This window comes from Alligator sinensis, unplaced genomic scaffold (assembly GCF_000455745.1).
Source record: "Alligator sinensis unplaced genomic scaffold, ASM45574v1 scaffold1301_1, whole genome shotgun sequence".
Classification (NCBI taxonomy): domain Eukaryota; kingdom Metazoa; phylum Chordata; order Crocodylia; family Alligatoridae; genus Alligator; species Alligator sinensis.
Window position 1 is genome coordinate 206,448 of NW_005842575.1, and position 24,178 is coordinate 230,625.

The window sequence follows — 24,178 nt, forward strand, 5'->3', positions numbered from 1 at the left end:
CTATTCGTCATGCATCTGCTGATGCACGATAAAGTGCCATTGGCTTTTCTGATGGCTTCGTCACACTGTCGACTCATGTTCATCTTGGAGTCCACTAGGACTCCAAGGTCCCTTTCCACTTCCGTGCCACCCAGCAGGTCATTCCCTAGGCTGTAGGTGTGCCAGACATTTTTCCTCCCTAGGTGCAGCACTTTGCATTTCTCCTTGTTGAACTGCATTCTGTTGTTTTCTACCCATTTGTCCAACCTGTCCAGGTCTGCTTGTAGTTGTTCCCTGCCCTCCAGCATGTCCACTTCTCCCCATAGGTTTGTGTCATCTGCAAACTTGGACAGAGTACATTTCACTCCCTCGTCCAAGTCACTGATGAAGACATTAAAGAGTATCGGTCCAAGGACCAAGCCCTGCGGGACCCCACTGCCCACACCCTTCCAGGTCGAAACCGACCCATCTACCACGACTCTCTGGGTGCGACCCTCCAGCCAATTCGCCACCCACCGGACTGTGTAGTCATCCAAGTCACAGCCTCTTAACTTGTTCACCAGTATGGGGTGGGATACCGTATCGAAGGCCTTCCTGAAGTCCAAGTATATGACATCCACCCCTCCTCCTGTGTCCAGGCATTTCGTAACCTGGTCATAAAAAGAGACTAGATTGGTCAGGCACGACCTGCCTGCCACGAACCCGTGCTGGTTTCCCCTCAGCATAATTTGTCCTGCTGGGCTCTCACAAATGTCTGCTTGACTGCAGACTAATATGGCTAACTACACCTCTCTGCTCATAAATAGGGACAGGCAACATTAAGCCACTGATGTCTTGTTATCTGAATTACTGTACATAAGCTCCTACAAGGAATTGCTTTCCTGGAGCAAAGCATCCAGGGGCATAAGGAAGGCAGGAGCTTAGTGTACCACAATCCTAGCTAGCACAGAGCTCAGCAGCAGGCTGGTTAGTAACAACACTAAGACACAGGGATCACTCTAATTCTAAACAATCAAATGAAGACAGCAGTTAGGAGCAGTGACTAAGACAGGGACCATGTTAAGTGGCGTGGAACTCCTTTGCTTTCACATCTTGTGCAGAAGGGAAACGAACACATACCTAATGAGAATGCTCACTGGCACCCACCTTCAGCTGTGACTGGTAAAGAAATCTCCATGCAGGCTGCAGACTGGGCTTTTCTGAATGGGGGCCTCCCTGGTCCTCGGCGATTGGCCTTCGAGACATCTGCACTGGAGAGTCGCTTTCCTGACCCACAAGTCTGGGATGTTGGGCTCGTACAGTGCCCATTCACATGGTCTGTTGTAAAAATAAAAAGATTCAAGGAAGAGTGTCAGTTCTTGCCTTTAGAATGTAGGGGAGATGAAAAGGCTGATGCTCAGGAATAACTGAAGGTGAATCCTCCCACAGAAAGAAGCATTTGTTCTGCAAGTACATCACAGGAACCACTCACTGAGTGTGTCTACTTGAGATGCTTAACGCACAGCAGACTGACTGACCGCACATTACAGCGTCAAGGCAAAACCCATGCAATTAGGCTAATGCATAGTAGTATTACTCTCCTGAGCATTAACCTTCACGAAAAAAGCAATTGCACTAATGCGCAGTAGGGCAGCCTACTGCACATTTAATTTAGTACTTCCTTTTGCAAGTACTATATTTAATGTGCAGTAGCCACTGCACATTAATGAACGTGTAGACGCACCCATTGTTTCCTTAAAAGAGTGACTATTTTCTACATATAAAAGGTGGCAAACAATCAAAGTGTCAGCCAGTCAGGCCTGACTGACTCCTTCTGTGCATCATTTTTTCTCTGGTGTAACTCCACTGACTCGACTGAAATCCAAGAAGAGGATCAGACCCACTATTTCTAGATCAAACATTACTGTGGATATTAGCTGTGTATGCTGGAGAGTCTGAGTCCCTAAGTGGTCTCTTGATCTATGCAGATAGAGAGTTCATGGAGATATGAGTGGTAATGCTTACAGTGAGTGTCAGTGAGTGTTGTGACTTCTAATATGCATAGCATGATTTGGAAAACCAGCCTGCTTTTTTGTTTCCAAAAATAACTAAGGATTATAATTATAATATAATATTAATAATATTATAATTATACTGGGCAGAGTTCATTGGGGTTCCAAATGATTGCAGTTAGCTACCCCAGAAGCAGATACACATGTGCAAATGAGGCTAATAGCTACCTGCCATTATTTGAGGACATTTGGAACAGGCCACCATTTCTTCAAGTGGTATATTCTGTTTCTATCATATATGTTTATTTTGCTCGGCAATAGCTCATATACAATGCAATGCAACATAAACTCCTTCTTCACCTCATACTTCACGTAACAGGAACATTACTGAATGCTATTTCTGCCTCACGATGTCAGGATCTGAACTTAAATAAACATCCTTTAAGCTATCGTGAAAGGAGTACTCAAGTGTGAGACAACACAGACAATGTTAAATTAAATTGGAATTGGCATTTGTTGTAACTGAATCTTAAATGCGAACATCAGAGCTGAATGAGTAGTTCACAATGAATAATTTACATGCCAAATTCCACCTCCTTCTCTAAATTGTGAAATGCCTTTGCCCTATTTGTGAGTAAACAAATCAAAGCATTTTAAATGTGCACGCTATTTCAAACCATTCTAATTTTTTTCCCACTGAATAAGTATTTGTCTGTAGATCATTCACATTTAGTGCCAGGTACACAATTTATATAGTAACTTATATAAATAACATATAATGAACAAAATACAAATTCAGAATTTGGCAACATGTACAATAATCACAAATCATAACAATGTCAATCTCATACACAACTAAAGTCAGAACTGGACCTTTTAAAATTTTGATTATTCAAATAATACAATTAGACTTTTAGACATTATATAGAAACTTCAAATTCCTCTTCTTTTAATATTCCTAAAAAATGATAAACTTTATACTTGGATAAAATGATTTTGTATATACAAAATTTTCCTATGAGAACATTTTTAAGATTGCAAAATCAAACACCCAAAAGTTAGTAAATGGATACATTAAGGCTCTCTATGAAACCTTAATTTGGCTTATTTGTACATGTGCCTTATGATAGTCTTGACATAGAGGATCACACATTATTTTCCCACAGAAAGACTTTCTAAGCCAGTGATTCTCAACCAGGGCGCCATGAAATCCTTTCAAGGTTGTTGCAGGCTGCTGCATAATATTGGCACTGCTAGGTTTTCAAACACTTACACATAAGCCCTGGGACTTCATATAGGTTTTTTTTTAAACATTGGTCAAAAATTCTGATGTGTTGTGAAGTCTTGGAGCTCTCCAAAACAGAATTGCTTTATTATTTTTCTGTAGTCAAAAACTGAGTGAAAGCTATGAGCTGGCATTTTCTGAGGGGACCCTCAAGTCTAACAATTTTGAGAACCACTGGCCTAAGCCAGTCAGTCCCGGTCTCTCCTCTCTCTCCTAGGTCTCACTTCAATTCTCTGCTCAATCAGTCCCAGTCTACCTTCCCTCTTGTGGCTCCCAATCTTTTTCTCCAATGCCCATTTGCAGTTTCCTTGCCCAACCACTCCCAAATTTTCCCAAACCAGCATCTAGTAGCAGTTTTTCTCTTCCCCTTCCAGCTCCCATTTCACAAGACCCATTGTCCCAGTCTATTCCTTTGCCTTCTCCCTGGTCTTCTGTATTTGAATCAAACTGCTTCCTTTTGCAGGCAGACAAGGCAATGAGAGTGCAGGATAAGCAAGTGCCCCCACTCCCAGCCTCCAAGTCAGCAGCGCTGCTGCAGGCAGAGGTAGGCACGCAGGGGTACAGCATGGGTGACTGGTACCTCTTGAGTCAAGGAGGGCACGTGCCCCCCCGACACCAGGCAGCGACCGGGGGGGGGCAGCCGATACTACTGGCTGGGGGGGAGGGGGCCGTGGCTGATCTCACTCAGCAAAAAGCAGCCACACTGCTTCTGGAAGTCCCACAGCCCCTTCCGGAAATGGTGCTGTCACTTTTGCTGGCAGCCCCGCTCCCTGGTCAGCACTTGCAGGGGGGGCACTGGTGCTTCCGCCTGCCCCCGTGCCCTCTGGCTAAACAGGGAGCGCGGCCTGACAGGGGGTGCACCAGCTCTCAGGGGGTGCACATGCACCCCCGTGCACCCCCTACACATTGCTACTGGGGCACAGGGTGCAGTCTGGTGGGCAGGCAGAACAGCATGGTGTGTCAGGCAGATGGGCAGGCAGGCACCAAGGCAGCACTGCTGCCACCGCACTGGCTGGTCCTGCTCTTCCTGAGCAGTGGCTGGAGGCAGGGGTTGGGTTGGGCTGGACACTACTTCTGCATGGGGTGGACATCTCCTGAATCAGGGTGTGGGGAAAGCACTGCTGTAAGCCCAGGTTGCTCGCTCACATGCGTGCGTGCGTGCGTGGTGCCCCTCTGACCACAGTGCCCTGGGCAGTTGCCCATGTTGCCACCCCCAAGGCTGGCTATGCACATCCCTTACACAACAGCCATCTCATCTCTCTGCCAAATTTCAAGTCTCTGCTCCAACATATTGGAGTTCTATGGCAGTGTTTCTTAACCCATGGGTCATGACCCAAAAGTGGGTCGCAAGAATATATGAAAGGGTCATGAACAGACTTTAAAAATGGATTATTCTTTAAAGGAGAAAAATGTGGGAAATTGTGGCTTTTCTCTTGCAGGCTGGCAGAGGTTCAGCCCTAGAGGGGCTGCTTGGGGCCCCCCACACCCCCCATATACCTCCCCAGCTCACACAGCCACCCCAGCCCCACACACTGCAGGGGTGGGGCCTGGAGCAGCGGTTTGGGAGCAAGGGGCACTGGGTCAGAACTGGTTATCAATGTTTACAAATGGGTCCTGGTACAAAAAAGGTTGAGAACCACTGTTTTGTGGCATTTCAGAGAAGAGGTTTCAAGAATTTTTTTCAAGTGGATAAAACTATACATTTTTCTTTAGCCTAATTCTTAGAAACAGCCAAACCATTTTTGGCTGAGTTTTTTTTTTTTAAAAGAAATCCACCTGAGGAAGACATGCAGCATGAACAATTTCAACCAAACCAGTTTGTGTGGCAAGATTATAAGCAAAAGAAAAAGGGGACCTAGGAAGGGTCAGACAATCTCAAGGACTAAGTTTTGAAACGTTTCTAAGTGAAATAGGTTTGGAAATATTTCAAAATGAAGTTGTTTCAGCTGGGGGACATACCTCCAGTTCCTGTGGCACCCATCTCCCCACTTCTTCCTTGCATCCTGCTTGAACCGCTTAATTGCAGTGGCTGCATAGAACTGCAGGTCTTCAGCTAGGGGGTGCTACAAGGGGTGGAGGATATTTTTTGGATGGGTGGAGGGGGTTGGGGGTAGCAGAGCTTCCCTGGCTCCCCATAATCAGGTTTCAGGATTCTCTTTCACCAGAACAGTGAGGTAGAGGGGTGAAGTGCCCTGCAGGAGCTGGTGTTGTCATGAAGGCTTTGGCTTCCACAATCACAGTCCGCTCTTTGGTGAGAGAGGCAGCAGTCTGCTGGGAAGAGATGGCCTCCACCTCACTTCACCAGGGAGGAAGCTTTTCTCAGTCAGAATGGCTGACCTGCTTGACCGGGCTTTAAACTAAGCTCACCGGGGGATGGGTGGACAACCACCAAAGCAAGCCTGCCAGGCAATACCTACAAAACCAACAGGTTAGGCCACTGAAGGGATTCCACTCCTACCCCAGCCCTGGAACAGTGTCCTCTGGGGAATGTGAGGAAGCCTAGGGCTCCCAATGGGATGCTTACGTGTCTGTACACCAATGCCAGGAGCTTGGGGAACAAACAGGAGGAACCGGTCCTCCTACTAAACAAGAAAGACTATGATCTCATAGGGATAATGAATACCTGGTGGGACTCCCCCTATGACTAGGCCACAGGTGTAGACAGCTATACCTTGTATAGGAGAGATCGTGCAGATAAAAGGGGTGGGGGTGTAGCTCTCTATGTTAAGGATAACTACACATCCCTGCAACCTGACATTGGTACCCAGGGAGGGTGACTAGAGACCCTCTGGGTTAAAATACGTGGGGAACATGGCACAGGGGACACAATGGTAGGAGTCTGTTATAGACCTCCTAACCAGGAACAAGAGATTGACCAGGAATTCTCCAGGGAACTGGCTGAGGCTACATGCTCTCAGTGCATGGTTGTCATGGGAGACTTCAACTACCCAGACATCTTGAGGGAAGAGCACTCGGCCGAATCCAAAGTCACAAAGCTTCCTCACGTGCGTGGATGAACTCTACATGACCCAAGAAGTCTATGGACCCACAAGAGGTAAAGTGCTGCTGGACCTGGTACTGACTAAAGGGGATGATCTAGTGAACAACCTAAAGATCACAGGAAAGCTGGGAGACAGTGACCACGAGCTAATTACTTTTACTCTCTGTTGCAAAACTGGCAAGTCAGTCAGCAATGCAGAAGTCCTCAACTTTAGGAAAGCTGACTTTGATAAGCTCAGGAGGCTCGTTGTCAAGGCACTAAGGGACCAAGACTCAGCAGGGAGAGGCGTCCAAGAGGAGTGATCACTCCTTAAGGGAGCAATCCTGGAAGCCCAAGGGATGTCCATCCCATCTCGGAGGAAAGGTAGCAAAAGGGCACAGCAACTCCCTTGGCTCAGAAGGAAACTTGTGGACCTCCTACGCCCAAAAAGAGAGGCTCATAAAGGATGGAAGATAGGAATCACCACAAAGGAGGATTACTCTGCACTGGTTCATACCTGTAGGGAGTGAACCAGGAAAGCCAAGGCTGCAACTGAACTCCACCTGGCTACACATATCAAGGACAATGAAAAGTCCTTTTTTAGATATGTGGGGAGTTGGAAGAAAAGCAAGGGTAACATTGGACCCCTGCTAAACCAAATGAGACAACTGACAACCAACACACAGGAAAAAGCTAATTTGCTTACTGGTTACTTCGTGTCAGTTTTTCATCAGCCCAAAGGGTCTACCCTGCCTAACAAGATGTGGGATGGCCAGGGTGAGGGTGAATTTATACCCAGCATTGGTGTAGACCTTGTAAAGGAACACCTTGAGAGGCTGGACACCTTCAAGTCAGTAGGTCCTGATTGACTGCACCCCAGAGTACTTAAGGAGCTGGCAGAAGTCATAGCCCAGCCACTAGCAAAGATTTTCAAAAACTCCTGGCATTCAGGTGAAGTACCTGAAGACTGAAAGAAGGCCAGTGTGGTGCCCATCTTCAAGAAAGGGAGGAAAGTAGATCCAGGGAACTACAGGCCCATCAGCTTGACTTCAATCCCTGGTAAGATTCTGGAAAAAATCATCAAAGAGTCCATTCTTGATAAGCTGGCTGATGGCAACATCCTGAGGGACAGCCAGCATGGGTTTGTTGTGGGTCGGTCTTTCCTGACGAATCTCATCTCCTTCTATGACCAGGTGACATATCACCTGGACAAGGGAGAAGATATTGATGTCATATATCTGGACTTTTAAAAAGCCTTTGATCTGGTGTCCCATGATCTCCTCTTGGAAAAATTGGCCAACTGTGGTCTTGGCTACTTCACAGTCTGATGGCTAGAGAATTGGCTCCAAGGCTGGACTCGGAGAGTGGTGGTCGATGGAAGCGAATCATCGTGGCACTCTGTGACCAGTGGTGTTCCCCAAGGCTCTGTCCTTGGACCTGTTCTCTTTAATGTCTTTATCAACAATGTGGATACTAGTGTCAGCAGTGGACTGGCCAAGGTTGCCAATGACACCAAACTTTGGGGTAGAGCATCCATAACGGAGGACAGACTGGTGATCCAGGCTGACTGGACAGACTGAAAAAGTGGACAGATACAAACCTGATGCCTTTCAATACTGACAAATGTAAGGTACTCCACCTTGGGGAAAAAAACCCTCAGTGTGCTTATAGGCTTGGCAGTGCTACACTCGCTAGCACCAAGGCCAAAAGAGAGTTGGGGGTCGTGATTGACCGCAAGATGAACATGAGCAGCCAATGCAATGTCGCAGCTGGTAAAGCAAACAAAACTCTGGCTTGCATCCATAGATGCTTCTCAAGTAAATCTCAGGATGTCATCCTCCTGCTGTACTCGGCCTTGGTGAGGCCGCAGCTGGAGTACCGCATCCAATTCTGGGTTCCACAATTTAGGAAGAATGTGGAGAAACTAGAGAGGGTCCAGAGAGCCATGCGTATGATGAGAGGGCAGGAGAATAGGCCTTATGAAGAGAGGCTGAGAGCCATGGGGCTCTTCAGCCTGGGAAAAGCACAGGCTCAGGGATGACCTGGTGGCAGCCTACATCAGGGCTGTGCATCAGGATCTGGGGGAACATCTGTTCACCAGAGCATCCCAAGGAATGACAAGGACCAATGGTCACAAACTCCTCCAAGACCATTTTAGGTTGGACATAAGGAAAAACTTTTTTTACTGTTCAAGCCCCCAAGGCCTGGAATAGGCTCCCTCCAGAGGTGGTGCAAGTACCTACTTTGGACTCCTTTAAGAAGTGTTTGGACGCTTATCTTGCTGGGATCCTTTGACCCTAGCTGACTTCCTGCCCTTGGGGCAGGGGTCTGGACTCGATGATTTCCCAAGGTCCCTTCCAGCCCTAATGTCTATGAAATCTATGTTGGTCCCAGAATCCCCTGCCCCCATCACATGATCCCTGACATCAGAAAGTCCACCCCTTGACTGGGAAGCACTGCCCCTCCACAGGGCCTGCCCTCATGATGCATGGCCCACCCCTAGGGCCCCAAAAGGTCTTCCCCTTAGGTCATGATGCACAGGCATGACCTATCATATGGTTGTGACCCCTCTAACAACTTGTCTCATCACCCTCAACTAAACAGTGGGGGTCTTAGGGGTGTTGGACCTCCCTGAAACTCAGGCCCCCACTTGATAAGCGCTGCTGCAGTACTAACCCTCATGGCTGTGGGGGGTTCCTGTTTCCAGTATTGCTGCTCCATTGTTACCACATGCAAACTCACAAGTTGAGGGGGGGAGAGGGAGTGGAAGGCATCTGGAACCTAGTGCAGCACCTGGAAGCAGGAGCCAGGGCACGGGGAGAGGAGAGGGAGGGAAGGTTGTAGGGGATGGGTCCCTCCCTAGCCCTGCAGAGACTGAACCTGCTATATGCCTGAGCCCTTGCTATGCTCTATTGCCAGCTGCAGTCTTGGAAGCTGGAGCTGCTGCAGCAAGTATCTCTTGCACAGGGGATGGGGGGGGAGGAGAGGGATGCCAGAAACAATGGCTTAGCAGGCCAGATCCATCCTGCAGGCTGCATTTTGCCCACTCCTGGTATAGGCAGTGACACCAGGCTCAGTTATAATGATCTAATTAGTTCCTAAGCCTTTCTATTGTGTGAACTAGAATTTGCCCTACTCAAAAATTACTATAAAGGCCCTAATTTTCCTTCCAATTGTTCTGCTGCATGTAATGAAGAAGAAGGGTGGGTGTTGTCTCCAATACTTAAAGAATTTTGCCTCTGGAACCCAAAATGTCAGAGCTGCAAAGATTGCTGGATCTCTGTAGCCCCCCAGGGGCAGCCATGATGTCACCAAGTGGTGTGGGTCTCTGTAGCACCCCAGGGGCAGCCATGATGTCACCAAGTGGTCATACCATTCGTACTTTGCTCTGTCTCTAAGGTAGCCTCAATATTCTTAATAGTAGTAAAGGCAGCTTGCCCACAGGTTTATGAGCAAGACTTGGTTTATCTTCCTGCCAACAGATCCCCACCTTCTCTCAACACTCCTCCCTGTTATGTGGGCTCTCCTGGCCTGTACGTAGCCCAGGGCACCTGTTGCCTTATTGGCTATTCATGGCCTCCGATCTCCCCTACAACCACACCCATGCCTCACAGGTGCTGCCAATCAGTTTTGTGAGCAGTCTGGCCCTAGTCTCATTTCATGCCTCACCAGGTCTCTATGCCCTGGTCAGTCTCTCCCCCTCTTGGGCTGTACTGCTGCTTGCACCCTGCCCCTGGCAGGCTCAAGCTTCCAGTGCCTCTCAGGCACCCTGGGACCTCCTATCCTCTTCTCTTAGTTCCTTCCAGTGCACCAGTCTCTGCCCCTCTTGCGTTATGGTCCCCAGGCCCCTGTCTCCACCCTTCCTGGGCTTTTGGGCCCTGACCCTGGTTCTCGCCTATCTAGGGTGTGGGCCCCTAGCCCTGGTCTTGCCCATCTAGGGCTTTGGACCCCTGGCCCTATTTTTTGCTCCTCTTGGGATCCTCAACCACTTGAGCTACAAGCCCCTAGACCTGGTTTTTGTCCTGCCCTGGGCCCTGTCTCCACCCCGTTCAGGGCCATGGGTTCACCCTGCTCTGGATGCTCTCTCCATCCTGCTCAGGACACTGGGCCCACTGACTCTGTCTGGCTTCAGCCTGAGCTAGGCTTCAGCCTTGCTTTCAGCTACCAGCCTGTTTAACCCAAGCTGTTTCTGGGCCTCATGCACCAGCACCTGGCAAAGCTCACAACAAACATGCATCCCTCAGGCACTACTGGAATCTCCTCGCATGCCCACTAATTCCAACCCAAACCACCAGTTCAAACTCAAACACAACATATGCACAGTCTTCAACTTAAACCTAAGCCTACTAGCTGGCTATTAAAACCCACCATTCATTCAGGATCCCTGTTCTCTACCAGCCCTCAGCTCCTTGCTTGTTCTTCTCAGATTTGGCAGGCTCTCAGTCATTCCTCCTGAAACAGCCAACTTGCAAAAGGGATTTTTTCCCCTTTGGCCTCAAGGGCCAGGCTGCCTTCCCTACCTCTAGCCTGGGGTCTATATGCCTCCCAGACCCTGCCCTCTTCCAGTCAGGCGACTTCCTGGGCTGGCTACAGGTGCTTCCTGATTTGGCTTACTGGCTTAACTCCAGGATAGCTTACTGCTGCAGTAGTAGCTTGTCCTGCATGCAGGGCTCTAGCTTATTTACTACTGCAGAGCAAGCTACAAGTACTGGCAGCAGGTAAATCCCTGGGGACCTGCTCGCTGGCAACTCATAATGAGCAGCCTTCCCCTCCTGAGGGTCTCCTAGCTGCTCTTTCATCCTTAAAATAACAGGAGCCCTAGACTTCTTGTTACAGAGTCCAGCAGAGTTTCACTGCCTACTGCCACCCCCAGTGCCTTCCTAGGGGTGCAGAGAGGGAACAGAATGCCACATCTACCATCATTAACATTTTCGATGGAGTCCCTGGGCAGCTGAGATGGTGAAACTCTTCGTACCCTTCACCACACACCCTGGTTCTGTATCAGCCTTTTGGAATATGCTAAATCTTCCATCCTCTTCATAAAGGGTAGAATCCATTTGTGTATGACAACTTTCACTTCACTGGGAATGTCTGTTTTATTATTACGTGGTTTAAAAAAAAAAAAGAGCCAAAAATTGTTACTCTTTTAAGATACCTATGTCAGGAAATGATAGATCAAAGCTGTTTATAAATATGAAATAATCATTGTTGTGAAGTGCAATATAGGGACAGACATTGTCCATTCGACTACCTTTGATTTCCCCATTAGATGCAACAAGGGCTAGTCAGGAGGGATAAAAAACAGCCCTTTCTCATACCTCAGTTTAAGCTAAAACCTGTTAGCTGTAATTAGTGGATATGAATTCCAACTACTGATACAAAGCACATCATTTTGACCCAGGTAGGTCTGTATCCTATGGTATCAAGAGCAGTAAAATGACAGCACCATCCTGTACAGTTAAAGGCTTCTTTGTGACATGATGAAACCACCGCTGGTGGGATATTAGATAAAACAGCATGTATAGCATTATCGGTAATTTTTAAAAATATGAGTCATGCCTGGTTCATATGAAACCAATTTAGTCCTGATGAATAAAAGAGGAAAGAATGATTGAGTTTAACTGCATTTTTTAAAGGAATTTAGATCTGTACTGCATAAGGAAATGGCTCCGTAGGAGGCACAATATTCATGGTCCTTATGGTAGCTTGCAATGCATAAGTATTAACTGAGCTAAGAGCAGATATAAAAACCGGAGATAATTGGCCTGATCTGAAAGATTTGTTCAACATTATTAGTTAGGGAAGTTGCCCAAATGTGCCTGAACTATTTATAGATGTCAGTAGAAACTCCTTTGGGACTGGGTCTTTGTTCAAGGACACAGGCTGACTGTTCAACCTCAGCAACAGCTATATCCTCATCTGGCTGGTCTCACTCATCAAAATTCAGCTTTTGTGAAGGGTTTGGTGCACACCTAATTATCTCCAAAGGGAACCTAGGAGGTGCCGAGGAACCAAAGGGAGTGAAAAGAATAAAATTTAATAGAAATATAAACAGTATTTGTAATCCCCTTTCTGCAAGAATTTTATAGAATAGATAAAATTCTCTACACCTGTGATATTATTTGATATGCCAGATTTTAACAGATTGTCTTCTACATTTCATATAATATGCCTGTTTGTCTCAATTTGTATTCAGGTGGCTACACAACTAAGATGCTCAAATTGCAAGGAAATGCAATGTGAATTAAGCACCTAATTCCCTTCAGTCTCTTAAAATCCCCTCCCTTCTATGTAAAGCTGCTTCTTGTGCAAAACATAAATCAGATACTCTGGTTTTAGGAAGTGCAGCAACTCCCTTTGGGAATTAAATTGATCAAAAATATATAAGCAATGGAGGAGGTTAGTGAGGCATTGCTAAAAATAAAATCCCACATTCATGCTTTAATACTATTCTATTCCAATCTAATCCAATTTTTCAAAGGCCACAAAACAGCAGCTGCCTAATTTTTGAAACCTGATTTTAGAGAAGACAGTGAACACTCTCAGAGGAGGCAGAAGAGTATCTGTGCATGTGTTGTGCCTCTCTAGCTCACAACAGCATCCTTCCATCTTTCCCAAGATCTTCCCAAAAAGTGGACTACTGAATAGAGATGAGATTCATGTAGTCAATAAAGGGAAGAACGATTTCAGTCACAGACTTGGTAACCTGATAAAGAGGACTTTAAAATGGTTTGATGAGGACTAGTGACATAAATTAAGAAGAAATATAGACTATGATAAGCTGGACAAAGAAAGGCCTAAAATCAGTGTGAGGCACATGGATAATTAGTCACAGGACAGACAAGAATGAAAATAGTGGGTCAGTCTGGTGAACCTATCAGATGCCTCTTTACTAATGCAAAAAGTATGGACAGTATATAATCAAAATTGTGACTTAATTGGCATCAGAGAGACTTGATAATTCCTGTGATTGAAATACTGACATAGGAGGTTACAGCATGTTCAGGAAAGACAGGAAGGGAAATAAAGGTTCAGGGGCTGCCTTGTAAAACAATCGTGTGTGCAATTAGGGAGACAGTCTATTCTTTCTTCGTTGTCTAAGTAGCCATTTTTTGATCATCTACATCACACATTTTTGCACTTATGCACTCAGAGGAATTCCATCCCTGGATGCACAGCCCTGTGCACATGAATGACTATCTGTAAATATGCAACTGCATGCGCAACAGCGACCCTTGTGGACACACAGTGGACCAAGACATCTGAAAATGGAATCAGCCAAAACACATGATTACCAGACTTGGCATCAGGAACAGAGAAGGGCTTTGTGACCATCCTTCCTTTATCCCTTAGCTCAGTGGCTAGGGCACTTGCTTGGGAACCTGAAAGTTTTTACCCAGAGGGGATTCAAACCTGACTATCTCCCACTTCCTAGCACATCACTCTAACCATTACAACACAGGTCAATCATTGCTTGCATCTTTCTTTATCACTCCTTCTGACACTGAGCCACTACCCTAGCCACTGGAAAAAATGGATGCAGGGCAGGGGCAGAGGAAGCTCCAGCCCTACTGAAGGCAAGAGCCCAGGCTACAAGCCAAAGTCCCCTTCTTTGTAGGCCAGCAACCACTGCACTGAGCCACACACCCTCTGGCTTGCTTTCTTTATTCTGACCCCACACACTCAGTGGCTTAACTAGAAGGAGGGGCCATAGGGGCAACTTGCCCTGGGCACTGACTTGGGAGGAGGCATGAAAAAACTGCTGCTGGTAGCTGCACATTCACATTCATAACAGTGGCAGCAACTGGAAGTCATCACTTCCTTTTTGCCTCGGTTGCTTGGCCACATCCCTATACTGCTGCACATATTTCCCACTTATGGCTGCCCAGCAGGCCAGCTTAAGAATGAGCACTATAGAAGCAACTAAATAATAGGTGACATGCTATGGTTAGAGGGCTGTGCTGCGAAGTGAGAGAGATTCAGGTTTAAACCTTCTGCAGGTGAGAAGGGCCCAGAACCCAGGCTTCCCAGTTGAGTACCATAGTCATTCAGCTGCTGGGAGGTCTCCCTTTCATCCATGTGTACAGGGCTACGTGTCCAGGAATAGAATTCCTCAGGCTGCATAAGCACCAAAAATGCCCTGCACGTGACCAAAGAATGGCCACTCAGATGGCCAGAAAGAAAAAGAACGTGTCCTTAACTCCAAAGTCCAGAACATAATGGGAGACAAACCTGCTGAAAGTAAAGATACATTAAAGACAATAGGGTGAAGATAAAGGGGAAAAATAATAAGTGATATCATGACAGGAATCTACTGCAGACCACCTAACCTGGAAGATCAGGTGGGTGAGGATTTTTATGAACATCTAATAGAATCATCCACAAAGCAGGACTGGGTGGTAATGTGGGATTGCAGCTACCCAAAGTTATACTGGGAGAGTATTGGTACTTCAGCAGAACAGACTATCAAATGTGACTGTGGAATGTGTTTTGGACAACTTGCTGATACAGATAGTATGAGAAAGGACCAAGAGGGCAGATTCTTCCAGATCTGATTCTGATCGAAAGAAATAAACTGGTTGAGAGTGTGAGGGTAGAAGACAGCTAGGGTGACAGTGATCATGAAATGGTAGTTCCTGCTTTCTAAAAAAGGAAGGAGAAAGAACAGCTGGAAAAAGACTTGCAGAAAGCAAAGTTCAATAAACTCAGATTTGGTTGGGAAGCAAGTCTGAATGAAAAAGTTCAAGAGAACTGATATTCATTAAAGAAAAAAATATTAAGAGCACAAATTTAAACTACCCAATGAAATGAAAAGATATTAAGAGGTATTAAGAGAACAAATCATCAGTGTTTCTGTGACCTGAACTCTTGAAAAATCATACAGAAAATGGAAACTAGGTCAAATGACAAAGGATGAGTAAAAATGAATAATATATGTTGAGACAAGAACAAGACACAAAATAAGATTTTACACGCTTTCAGGCATGAAAGAGTAACAATATTCTGTGTGCATTAAGATGACGACCAAGAATTGAATTGGTTTACTATAAATTGGGGGAGGAGAAGCTATTACAAGTTTTAAATGCCTTTTTGCTTCAGTCTTCACCAACAAGGATAATTATGTTCAGATGACTAATACAATTAGCAGCAGGGAGAAGGGGTTACGAGCTCTTGAGAGGACAAGATTAAAATTCAAAATGATATTGACAAATTGGATAAACTGTCTGAAAAGATGCAATTCAAGAGCAGCAAGTATAAGGTTCAACACCTAGACAGGAATAATAAACTGCACAAATATAAAATAGGGAAGGACTGGCTAGGCAGTAGGTATGTGCGAAGTGGGCCCTATTCGAATTGGATCAGATTCGTCTCGAATCAGGGACAGTGATTTGATTTGTTGATTCAGATCACTGTCCCTGATTCGATTTGGCCGAATCCAAATCTGAAGATTCAATGCTGATTCAGAGAATCAGCGATTCGGCCATAGACATAGTTTTAAATGGTTTTTCTACAAACCTTGAGGTAGCAGGCGCAGCTTGTGAATGCTGCGATGCTGGGGCACATAGAGCATCCCACAGGGGTGCAGGAGGTACCCTCCACATGCTTGGTGATGAACCCAGAAGTGGACCGGAAGTACTTCTGGTCCACTTCCGGGTCTGCTGGGGAGCGCATGGGGGGGGCCCCCCGTGCCCCTCCAGCTCGGCAATCAGCTGCAGGGGGACCCCGGGTGCCCCCCAGACTCAGGAGGCACCAGTCGCTGAGCCAGGGTGGAATGGGGGGGAGGGGGTTCCAGCGTGCTCCCCAGCAGACCTGGAAATGGACTGGAAGTACTTCTGATCCACTTCTGGGTCTGCTGTTGAGCACAATGGAGAGCTCCCCAGATGCATCGCAGCACTCAAGAGCTGCCTGCTACCTAGAGGTATGTAGAAAAAACACTTAAAGTTGTCTCTGCATCCGAATCTCTCTGAATCAATTCAGAGGGCTCCGATTTGATTCGGAGAGATTAAAGGGTCCTCTGATTCAATTCAGATTCAGAGATTCAGCCACTGAATCAGGCTGAATCTCTGCCGAATCAAATCAGGGACCGAAGCTTCACACAGCCCTACTGGGCAGCAATTCTGTAATAAAAGGATCTGGGGTTTATAATGGATCACAGGCTAGACATGGTGAGTCAACAATACAACACTGCTTCAGAAAAATAAATTAGCATATTGGGCTGCATAAACATAACTGTTGCAAGTAAGACATGTGAAGTAACTCTTCTATTCTTCTGAGTAGTGGTATGAGGAATCCATTTCTAAGCACTTGGAGGAGAAAAAGGTGATTAGTAACAGTGTGCATGGAATCACTAGGGACAAGTGATGCCTTACCAACCTGACTGCATTGTCTGATGAGGTGACTGGCTCTGTGGATGTAGGGAGGCTGGTGGATGTGGTTTACCTTGATTTTAGCAAAGCTTTTTATAAGGTCTCCCACAATGTTCTCACAGGCAAGCTAAGGAAGTATAGGCTGGAAGAATGAACGGTGGATAGAAAACTGGCTGGAGCATCAGGCTCAGAGAGTAGTAATCAATGGCTCAACGTCTAGTTGGCAGCCATTATCAAGTGGAGTTGATCAAGTGGGAACTGGCCCCAGGGGTTGGTCTTGGGGCCAGTTTTGTTCAATGAATACATTAACAACCTGGAAGATGGCACAGAGTGCACCCTCAGCAAGTGTGCATATGACACCAAGCTGGGGGGAGTAGTAGATACGCTGGAGGGTAGGGCTAGGATTCAGACTGACCTAAACAAATTGGGGGACTGGGCCAAAAGGAATCTCATGAGTTTCAACAAGGACAAGTGCAAAGTCCTGCACTTAGGATGGAACAATCCCATGCACCAGTACAGGCTGGGGGCTGACTGGCTGGGCAGCAGCTCTGTAGAAAAGGACCTGGAGGTTACAGTGGACAATAAACTGAATATGAGCCAGCAGTGTGCATTTGTTGCAAAGAAGCTAATGGCATACTGGGCTGCATCAGTAGGTGTGCTGCCAGTAGGTCAAGGGAAGTGATTAGTCCCCTCTATTCTGCACTGGTGAGGACACATCTGGAGTACTGTGTTCAGTTGTGGGCCCCCCACTACAGAAAGGATGTGGACAAATTGGAGAGAGCCCAGCTGAGGGGGGACACGACTTATGAGGAAAGACTGAGGGAACTGGACTTATTTAGTTTAAAGAAGAGGAGACTGAGAGGGGATTTAATAGCAGCCTTCAACTACTTCAAACGGGGTTCAAAGAGGATGGAGCTAGACTATTCTCAGTGGTGGCAGATGACAGAACAAGGAGCAATGGTTTAAAGTTGTAGCAAGGAAAGTTTAGGTTAGATATTAGGAAGAATTTGCTGACTAGGAGGGTAGTAAAACACTGGAACAGGTTACCCAGAGAGGTACTGTAATCTACATCCTTGGAGGTTTTCAAGCTCTTGGCTAGACAAAGCTTTGTCTGGGATGATCTAGTTGGGGCTGGTCCTGCTTTGAGCAGGGGGTTGGACTAGATGACCTCCTGAGGTCCGTTCCAATCCTAACTTTCTATGATTCTATGACCTCAACTGAAGCACTATTTCCTGTTTTGAACATCACACTTCAAGGAAGATGTTGACCAGTTGGAGAAAGTGCAGAAGAGGAAAAATTGAAAGAATTGCATTTGTTTACTCTAGAGAAGATAAAACTGAGATAGGGACACGATAACTGTCTTCAAATATGTAAAACATTCCTATAAAAATAGTAATCATCTTCCAAATAGGGATAAGACAAGAAGTAATGGGAGTAAGACAAGAAGTAATTGGCATTGCAGCATGGGAGATTTAGTTTAGACTTTAAGAACACCTTTTTAACTGTAAGGATGGTTAAGCACTGGAAACTATCTTCTACAGAGGTTGTGGAATTTCTTTCACTGGAAGTTTTAAGAACGGGTTAGACAAACCTTTGACAGAAATGGTTTAGGTATAATTCATCCTGATGATCTCTTTAGGTCTCTTTCTGTGACTTCTGTGCAAGATTTACAATTCATGATAAAATATATCCGATGTGATGTCTCACAGATGTCAAATAGTGCAGGGGCTACTGTCTGCATCCCTTGTGGCTTAATTTTGTCACATACTCCATGATGTTGCATCACAGTACAATATTGAACGTGACAGCTGAAACAGATTATTTTAAAACTATTTTTATTGTTTTTTGGTTTAAAAATAGGGTGTTATATATTGGATAGGAGGCCAGGTATGCCACATGAAACGTCAGGAATCTTAAAGGTTAAAAGCTGAGGTAATGAGGTGCTTACAAATTCACAGTGGTCACCGAGAACTTGGTAATTTAGGTACTTAACAGGCTAAGTAGTATGCACTTCAAGGCACAAAGAATTCTGTGGTATAAATGGTCTGAGGAATATTTGCCACTCTGTACAGGAAAGAGTCAAAGTTATGTAACACTAGTGAATCATCTGTTAGTAAGCAAGGGGGTCTGAGATACTAGGGTTATACAACACAAGATACCTGAAAAGGCCTGTTAGGCTATGCCTGAACCACAGACTTCTGCTGGCATAATTGAGTTGATCAGGGGTGTAACACCTGAAAGCTCCTCTACACATACAAATAAAAGCATGATGGGATCACACATGTGCACGGCAGGAGGCATAATTGTATGGATCATGCATTAGATCCCATCGTGCAAGCTCCTGTGGCTGGGTGCCTGGGTCAGTTGATGGCTCCCAGCTGTGGGGGTGCCCCCGGGGAGACCACAGTTGCTGCAGTTTCCAGTTGTGGGTGGGGAGGGGAGGGAGCAGGGGACCGTCACAGTCTCAGTCTCCCAACCATGGGGTGCATGAAGCCCCTACCTCCCCTGCAGCTGGGAGACTGCAGCTGGTGCAGTCTCCCAGCTGCAATTTCCTAGCCATGGGGCTGTGTGGGATGCCCCGTGCCTTGGAGATCACAGCAACTGTGGTCTCCCAGCTGCAGGGATGCATGAGAGATGTGTGGTTGGGAGCTCCCAGGCCTGGAGGTACACATGGACACCCCCAGCTGGGAGCTCCAATCAGCTGACGGGGCTCCTAGCCACAGAGGGGGTTCAAATAATGGCATGATAGGAAGCAGCTACAAAGTTATTACACATATTTTGTGGAATAACTGTAGTTTATTCCTTTTTTTATCATACTATTAATTGATTGAATTTATGGCCAGGTGACCACTAAGGCATGATTAACTGGTTAATCATGCCTTAAGTGTAACATGTAGATGGGGCCTGAATGACACAACTTCAAGAAAAGCCCCTAGTGCACACATAATACCTGCAAAACTGCTTGCAGAAAAAAAGTTATTTTATTTTAGCTTTACAAAACCCAACTTTGTGAGTCTAGCTGCATCTCTGGCACCAGTACTTGCTGATACAGTGTATCAGTACCTACATACTGGTAAAGGGCTTCTAGACTCCCTCCTTTTTTCCTTCAGAAATGAGGTGGATGCTAGATGCTAATGCCCTGAGGAAGAGGCACTGTGCCCAAAAGCTTATCTAACATGTCTCCCAACTACACAGTTGGTCCAATAAAACATACCACCCCAAAAAATCCTTTCCTCTTACAAATATTTCCTGGACTATCACAGCAGTAACAACCCTCCAGCCCTACTAAAAATATTCAGGTGCTTCACAGCATTTAGAGTAGAACATTGTGAATACCTATATGCAAAGCTGGAACCAAATTTAAAAGGACCAAAGCCCAAAATACTGGGTGTGTCTACACATGCACATTTACTGCACAGTAACCAAAATTACTGCACATTACAGGTACACGACTACATGTGCACACCTGCACTGTGCAGTAAATATGGCAATTTAGGCTGATTTGGGCATAAATTTGATCTCTGCATCATGCAGGTATCAAATTTACACCCAATTAGTTCATGCATAGATGCCTTACTGTGCAGTAACACTGTATGTCAACTGCCTTGGGACTAACTTTAGTCCCAAGTCAGTCCAAACACAGCATTAATGTCCCTTAATGTCTGCATGTGTAGATGCTGGCCTATTTCCACTTACCGTGCAGTAACTTTAACCTGGCATAAATGCACTTGTAGACACTTCCACTGACTGAGTAAAACTAATATTATTAAAGCATGCAAAGGGGAGTGATGAGATCATTCCAGCACACAAAATAATGAAAATCAAATAAAGATTATGAAGAGGATGTACCAGTAATTGTCAATGAGATCACATCTATGTTTAAAACAACAAGTGCTGAAATATTGTGATCAGCTCCCATCAGTTTAAATTTAAAATGAACTGTCTTGGTATCACAAAGCAGAACAGAAATTCTGTGACCACTACAGATCTAACTGCATTCTCCGGGCCCATGTTCTGAATCGGAAAGGAATATAAAACATTAGCTTGTTGAACTCAGTATTTCAAAAAGAGATACAGCATATACTAGACAAATACAACTGCCATTTTCATGATTAGAATGAATTAGAACTGAGGTTCTCAAACTGTGGTCCACAAGCTCCATTCAAGTGGTCCACAAAACAGTTCCGGAACAATTGAGAATATCTGTACTTGTAAGACTACTGATATTAAAATATGACTTGTGTGCTCTGATTTGCAGAAAAAAAAAGTTTATTAAGTGGTCCACCAAGACCCTCAGCAATTTTCAAGTGGTCCGCAAAAAAAAGGTTTGAGAACCACTGAATTAGAACATGTCCCTGAATCTGTGGTTCTCAGGCCTTTTAGGTCCAAGGCACCCCTCCATAGATTTAAAGCCCCTCCCAATAGACTTGCATCACCTTGGAAAATGTCAGCTCTTAGTTTTCACTGATTTTTTGGCAACAGAAAGATATTAGAGCAATTCTTCTGTTGCAAAGAATTCAGAACGATTACAACAAGTCAGAATGTTTTTAACACTGTGGATTCCTATTTGAAATCTCTGAGTTTATCTTATGAATCATATTTGCACACCTAAAAGTGCTAATGCTGCATGGCACTCTGCAGCACCCTTGAAAGGATCTGAAGGCACCCCAGGGCATCAAGGTACTCTGTTGAGAATCATTGTTCCAAATCAAGCTTTTATCTACACAGGAGCAAGGGTTGGAAAGCACCTGCAAGCCAGCCGCTGCATCATGGACAGAAGTTGTTGCTATACTTCAGGATGAGCAATTACTTTGGCTGGAGGGCCTCTTAATAAATTTTGGTGAACTGTTAAGAGCCGCGAGGATAGCTCCACCCCTTGACAGGTGCCCTCCCCAGACCTCTATCCCCTGGTCACCATCTTGGGACTGGACGTCCCATCCCTAACCCTTGACATTTGCCACCTGAAGTCCTGCCCCCTCTCTCTTGCCCAAGAAGTACTCTTTTTGGGAGGGGCAGGGGTAGCCATCTTAAAACTAGGAAAAATAACAAATCATATACAAAAAATCAAACGGCTATAACATTTTAATTTTATTTAAAAAAATATTTTGTCTTGATTTGTGTGTGTTGATGTAGTGTATATAGCAGCCATTGCATAATCGCTAAAAATACAGCCTTACTCTTGTATATTGCATGTGTGTGTGTGGGGGGTGTAGTTGGGGGAGTGTGTGGTAGGGGAATGGGTATGTGTGTGGTGAGGTGTAGGTGCCATGGGTGGAGTGTGTGGGTGTGTGTGGGGGGGAGGGTAGGGAGTGTGATTGTGTATGTGTGTGGGGGGCAAGGGTGTGGGTGTATGTGTGGGTGTGGGGTATGTGGTTGGGATGGGGGTGTGTGGGAGGGTGTAAGGGTGTGTGTGAGGGATGGTGTAGGTGTATGTGTGTGTGTGGGATGTGTGGTTGGGGCAGAAGGGCACGGGGGTATGGTGGGGGATGGGAGGGTGTGAGTATGTATGTGGGAGGTGGTCCTCAGAGTCCCCAGAGTGTGTAAGTCCCCAGAGCCACATGTGGTGGCAGCAAATGGAGCCAGCCCCAGCCAACCCCATAGCACACAGCTCCATGCTCCCACCCCCAGTCCCTGGCCCCATGTAGCAGCAGCATGTGGGCCAGCCCCACCTGGCCCCATAACACACAGCTCCAAGCTCCCACCTGTGTACTGAGCCACACATGGGGCAGCAAGTGGGACCAGCCCCACCCAACCCCATAGCATGCAGCTCCTTTACTCTTGCTCTCACCCCTGGCTCCATGTGGAGGCAGAGCACTGGGCCAGCCCCACCTGGCCTCACAGCGCAGAGCTCCCATGTTCCCATCTGAGTCCCTGGCCCCACATGGCAGCAAGCAGGGCCAGCCCCACCTAGCCCCACAGCACACAGCTCCTGCCCAGCCGCATGCGGTGGCAGTGTGCAGGGCTAACCCAACCCATAGTGCACAGGTCCCGCGCTCCCATCCAAGTCCCTGGCCGCATGTGGCAGCACTGTGTGGGGCCAGCCTGGCCCACCCCCATAGCATGCAGCTGTCCGTGCTCCCAGCCCCTTTTCCCCCAACAGGAGTCCCTGGCCCCTGGCCTGATAGGACCCTTAACTGAATTTCCACTCAGGCAGGGAGGGAGGGCTATGAAGTAGCCACGGGGTCACCAGGCAAAAGCCTCTGCCAGGCAGAAGCTTCTTGTCTCCAGTGCCCCCCATCTTGGGGCTGGGGGCTGGTCAGGCCAGGTTGGGGTGGGGTTGCTTGCTTAACAACTGGTGCTGCACCTCCTGCATGGACGCACCGGCTTGTAAGGGGGCAGTTGAGGGCCAGAGCTCGTGATAATTCTTTTGGCTTATGGAGGGGCCCCACAGGCCACATGGAATTGCCTGGCAGGCCATATTTATACACTGTAAAACAGACAGAAAAATCTTTAGAGAACACTATCCTCCGATTCATAAACAAAAGCTGTTGCATCTTCCAAGTTGTGCAGAACACATGCTCTAAAGCACTTAAGTAGGCTGAGAAGTTATTAAGACATCAGATATAGAAAGACATGCCTGTTTGGGTATGTTCACATAGTGCTCCATCACTTACAGAGGCTCTTTCACTTAAGCATGCCCTTATCCACATACTCACACTTGCATGACCTAACCCAAATACAAAGGATGCCCTCGAACTGGTTTCATCACCATACTTCTGGGTTTGGCACATGGAGAGGATGGACACAGAGGGCATTATTACACGTGCTCCGGCAGGTGGGGAGGATGAAGGGGGCACTTTAATTAGTGAGCCACGTTAATGAAAAGCGTCCGAGTGTCATGTTATCAGTGTTCCCCACAAAGTGCCCCACTGCCATTTTTCAGTGCAGGGATACTGATACATGTGATGCTACAGTCTGCTGGAGCATGTTAATTTCCGTGCTCCAGATTAATCGAGTCTACTGCGAGGTGCTGGATTTCCAGAACGTTGGGACTGGCGCCCTGCACATGTATAGGAGCCCTGAGAGTGGACATCCCCTTCCCCCCAGCTGTGGTAGGGATGTGGTAAAAAGAGACCCTTATGCACTAGAACAGAATCAGCCATTTCATGACAAATAAAACTGTTTTGAGAAAAATTTTCTTTTTGGGTCAGAAAATACTGATTAGACAAAAATGATTTTTTTTTCCACAGGAAATTATTTTTTTTGCCCACCCCTAGATACTAGAATTTTGAAAAATTTTGCAGCATGAACAAATTTTGAAAACAAAGTTTAAAACCAGTGGGACACTTCAGTTGGATACTTTGGAAACCAGAAAATCAGAATTTTGTTCAGAATGACACCTCCCCCCAATCAGTTAATTACTTAAAAATGCTTGCAATTAAACCAGTGACATTTCACTAGATTATCAGGTCATGTTCATTTTTAAGATTTTGATGTTTTTTCCTGCTTTGGCATGGGGATTTTTTTTTTAAATCTCCAAGTTTCACAAGCTGTAAAAACTGTTGGGTTTTTTTTGGAGCTCCAAAAATTAATCGGGTCTCAAAACAGCTGAGTTAGAAAAGCTGTATTTCCTTTG

The 24,178-nt window shown here is 46.1% G+C and overlaps 1 protein-coding gene across 1 annotated transcript in view; it reads right to left on the reverse strand.

Annotated features, from left to right (window-relative positions):
- STXBP5L (syntaxin binding protein 5 like) overlaps positions 1-24,178 on the reverse strand; it is a 253,207-nt gene that overhangs the window by 32,923 nt on the left and 196,106 nt on the right. The window contains exon 19 of the mRNA XM_025214254.1: positions 1,126-1,296. Within this exon, the coding sequence (XP_025070039.1) occupies positions 1,126-1,296 (171 nt within the window). The remainder of the gene's footprint in view (positions 1-1,125; positions 1,297-24,178) is intronic.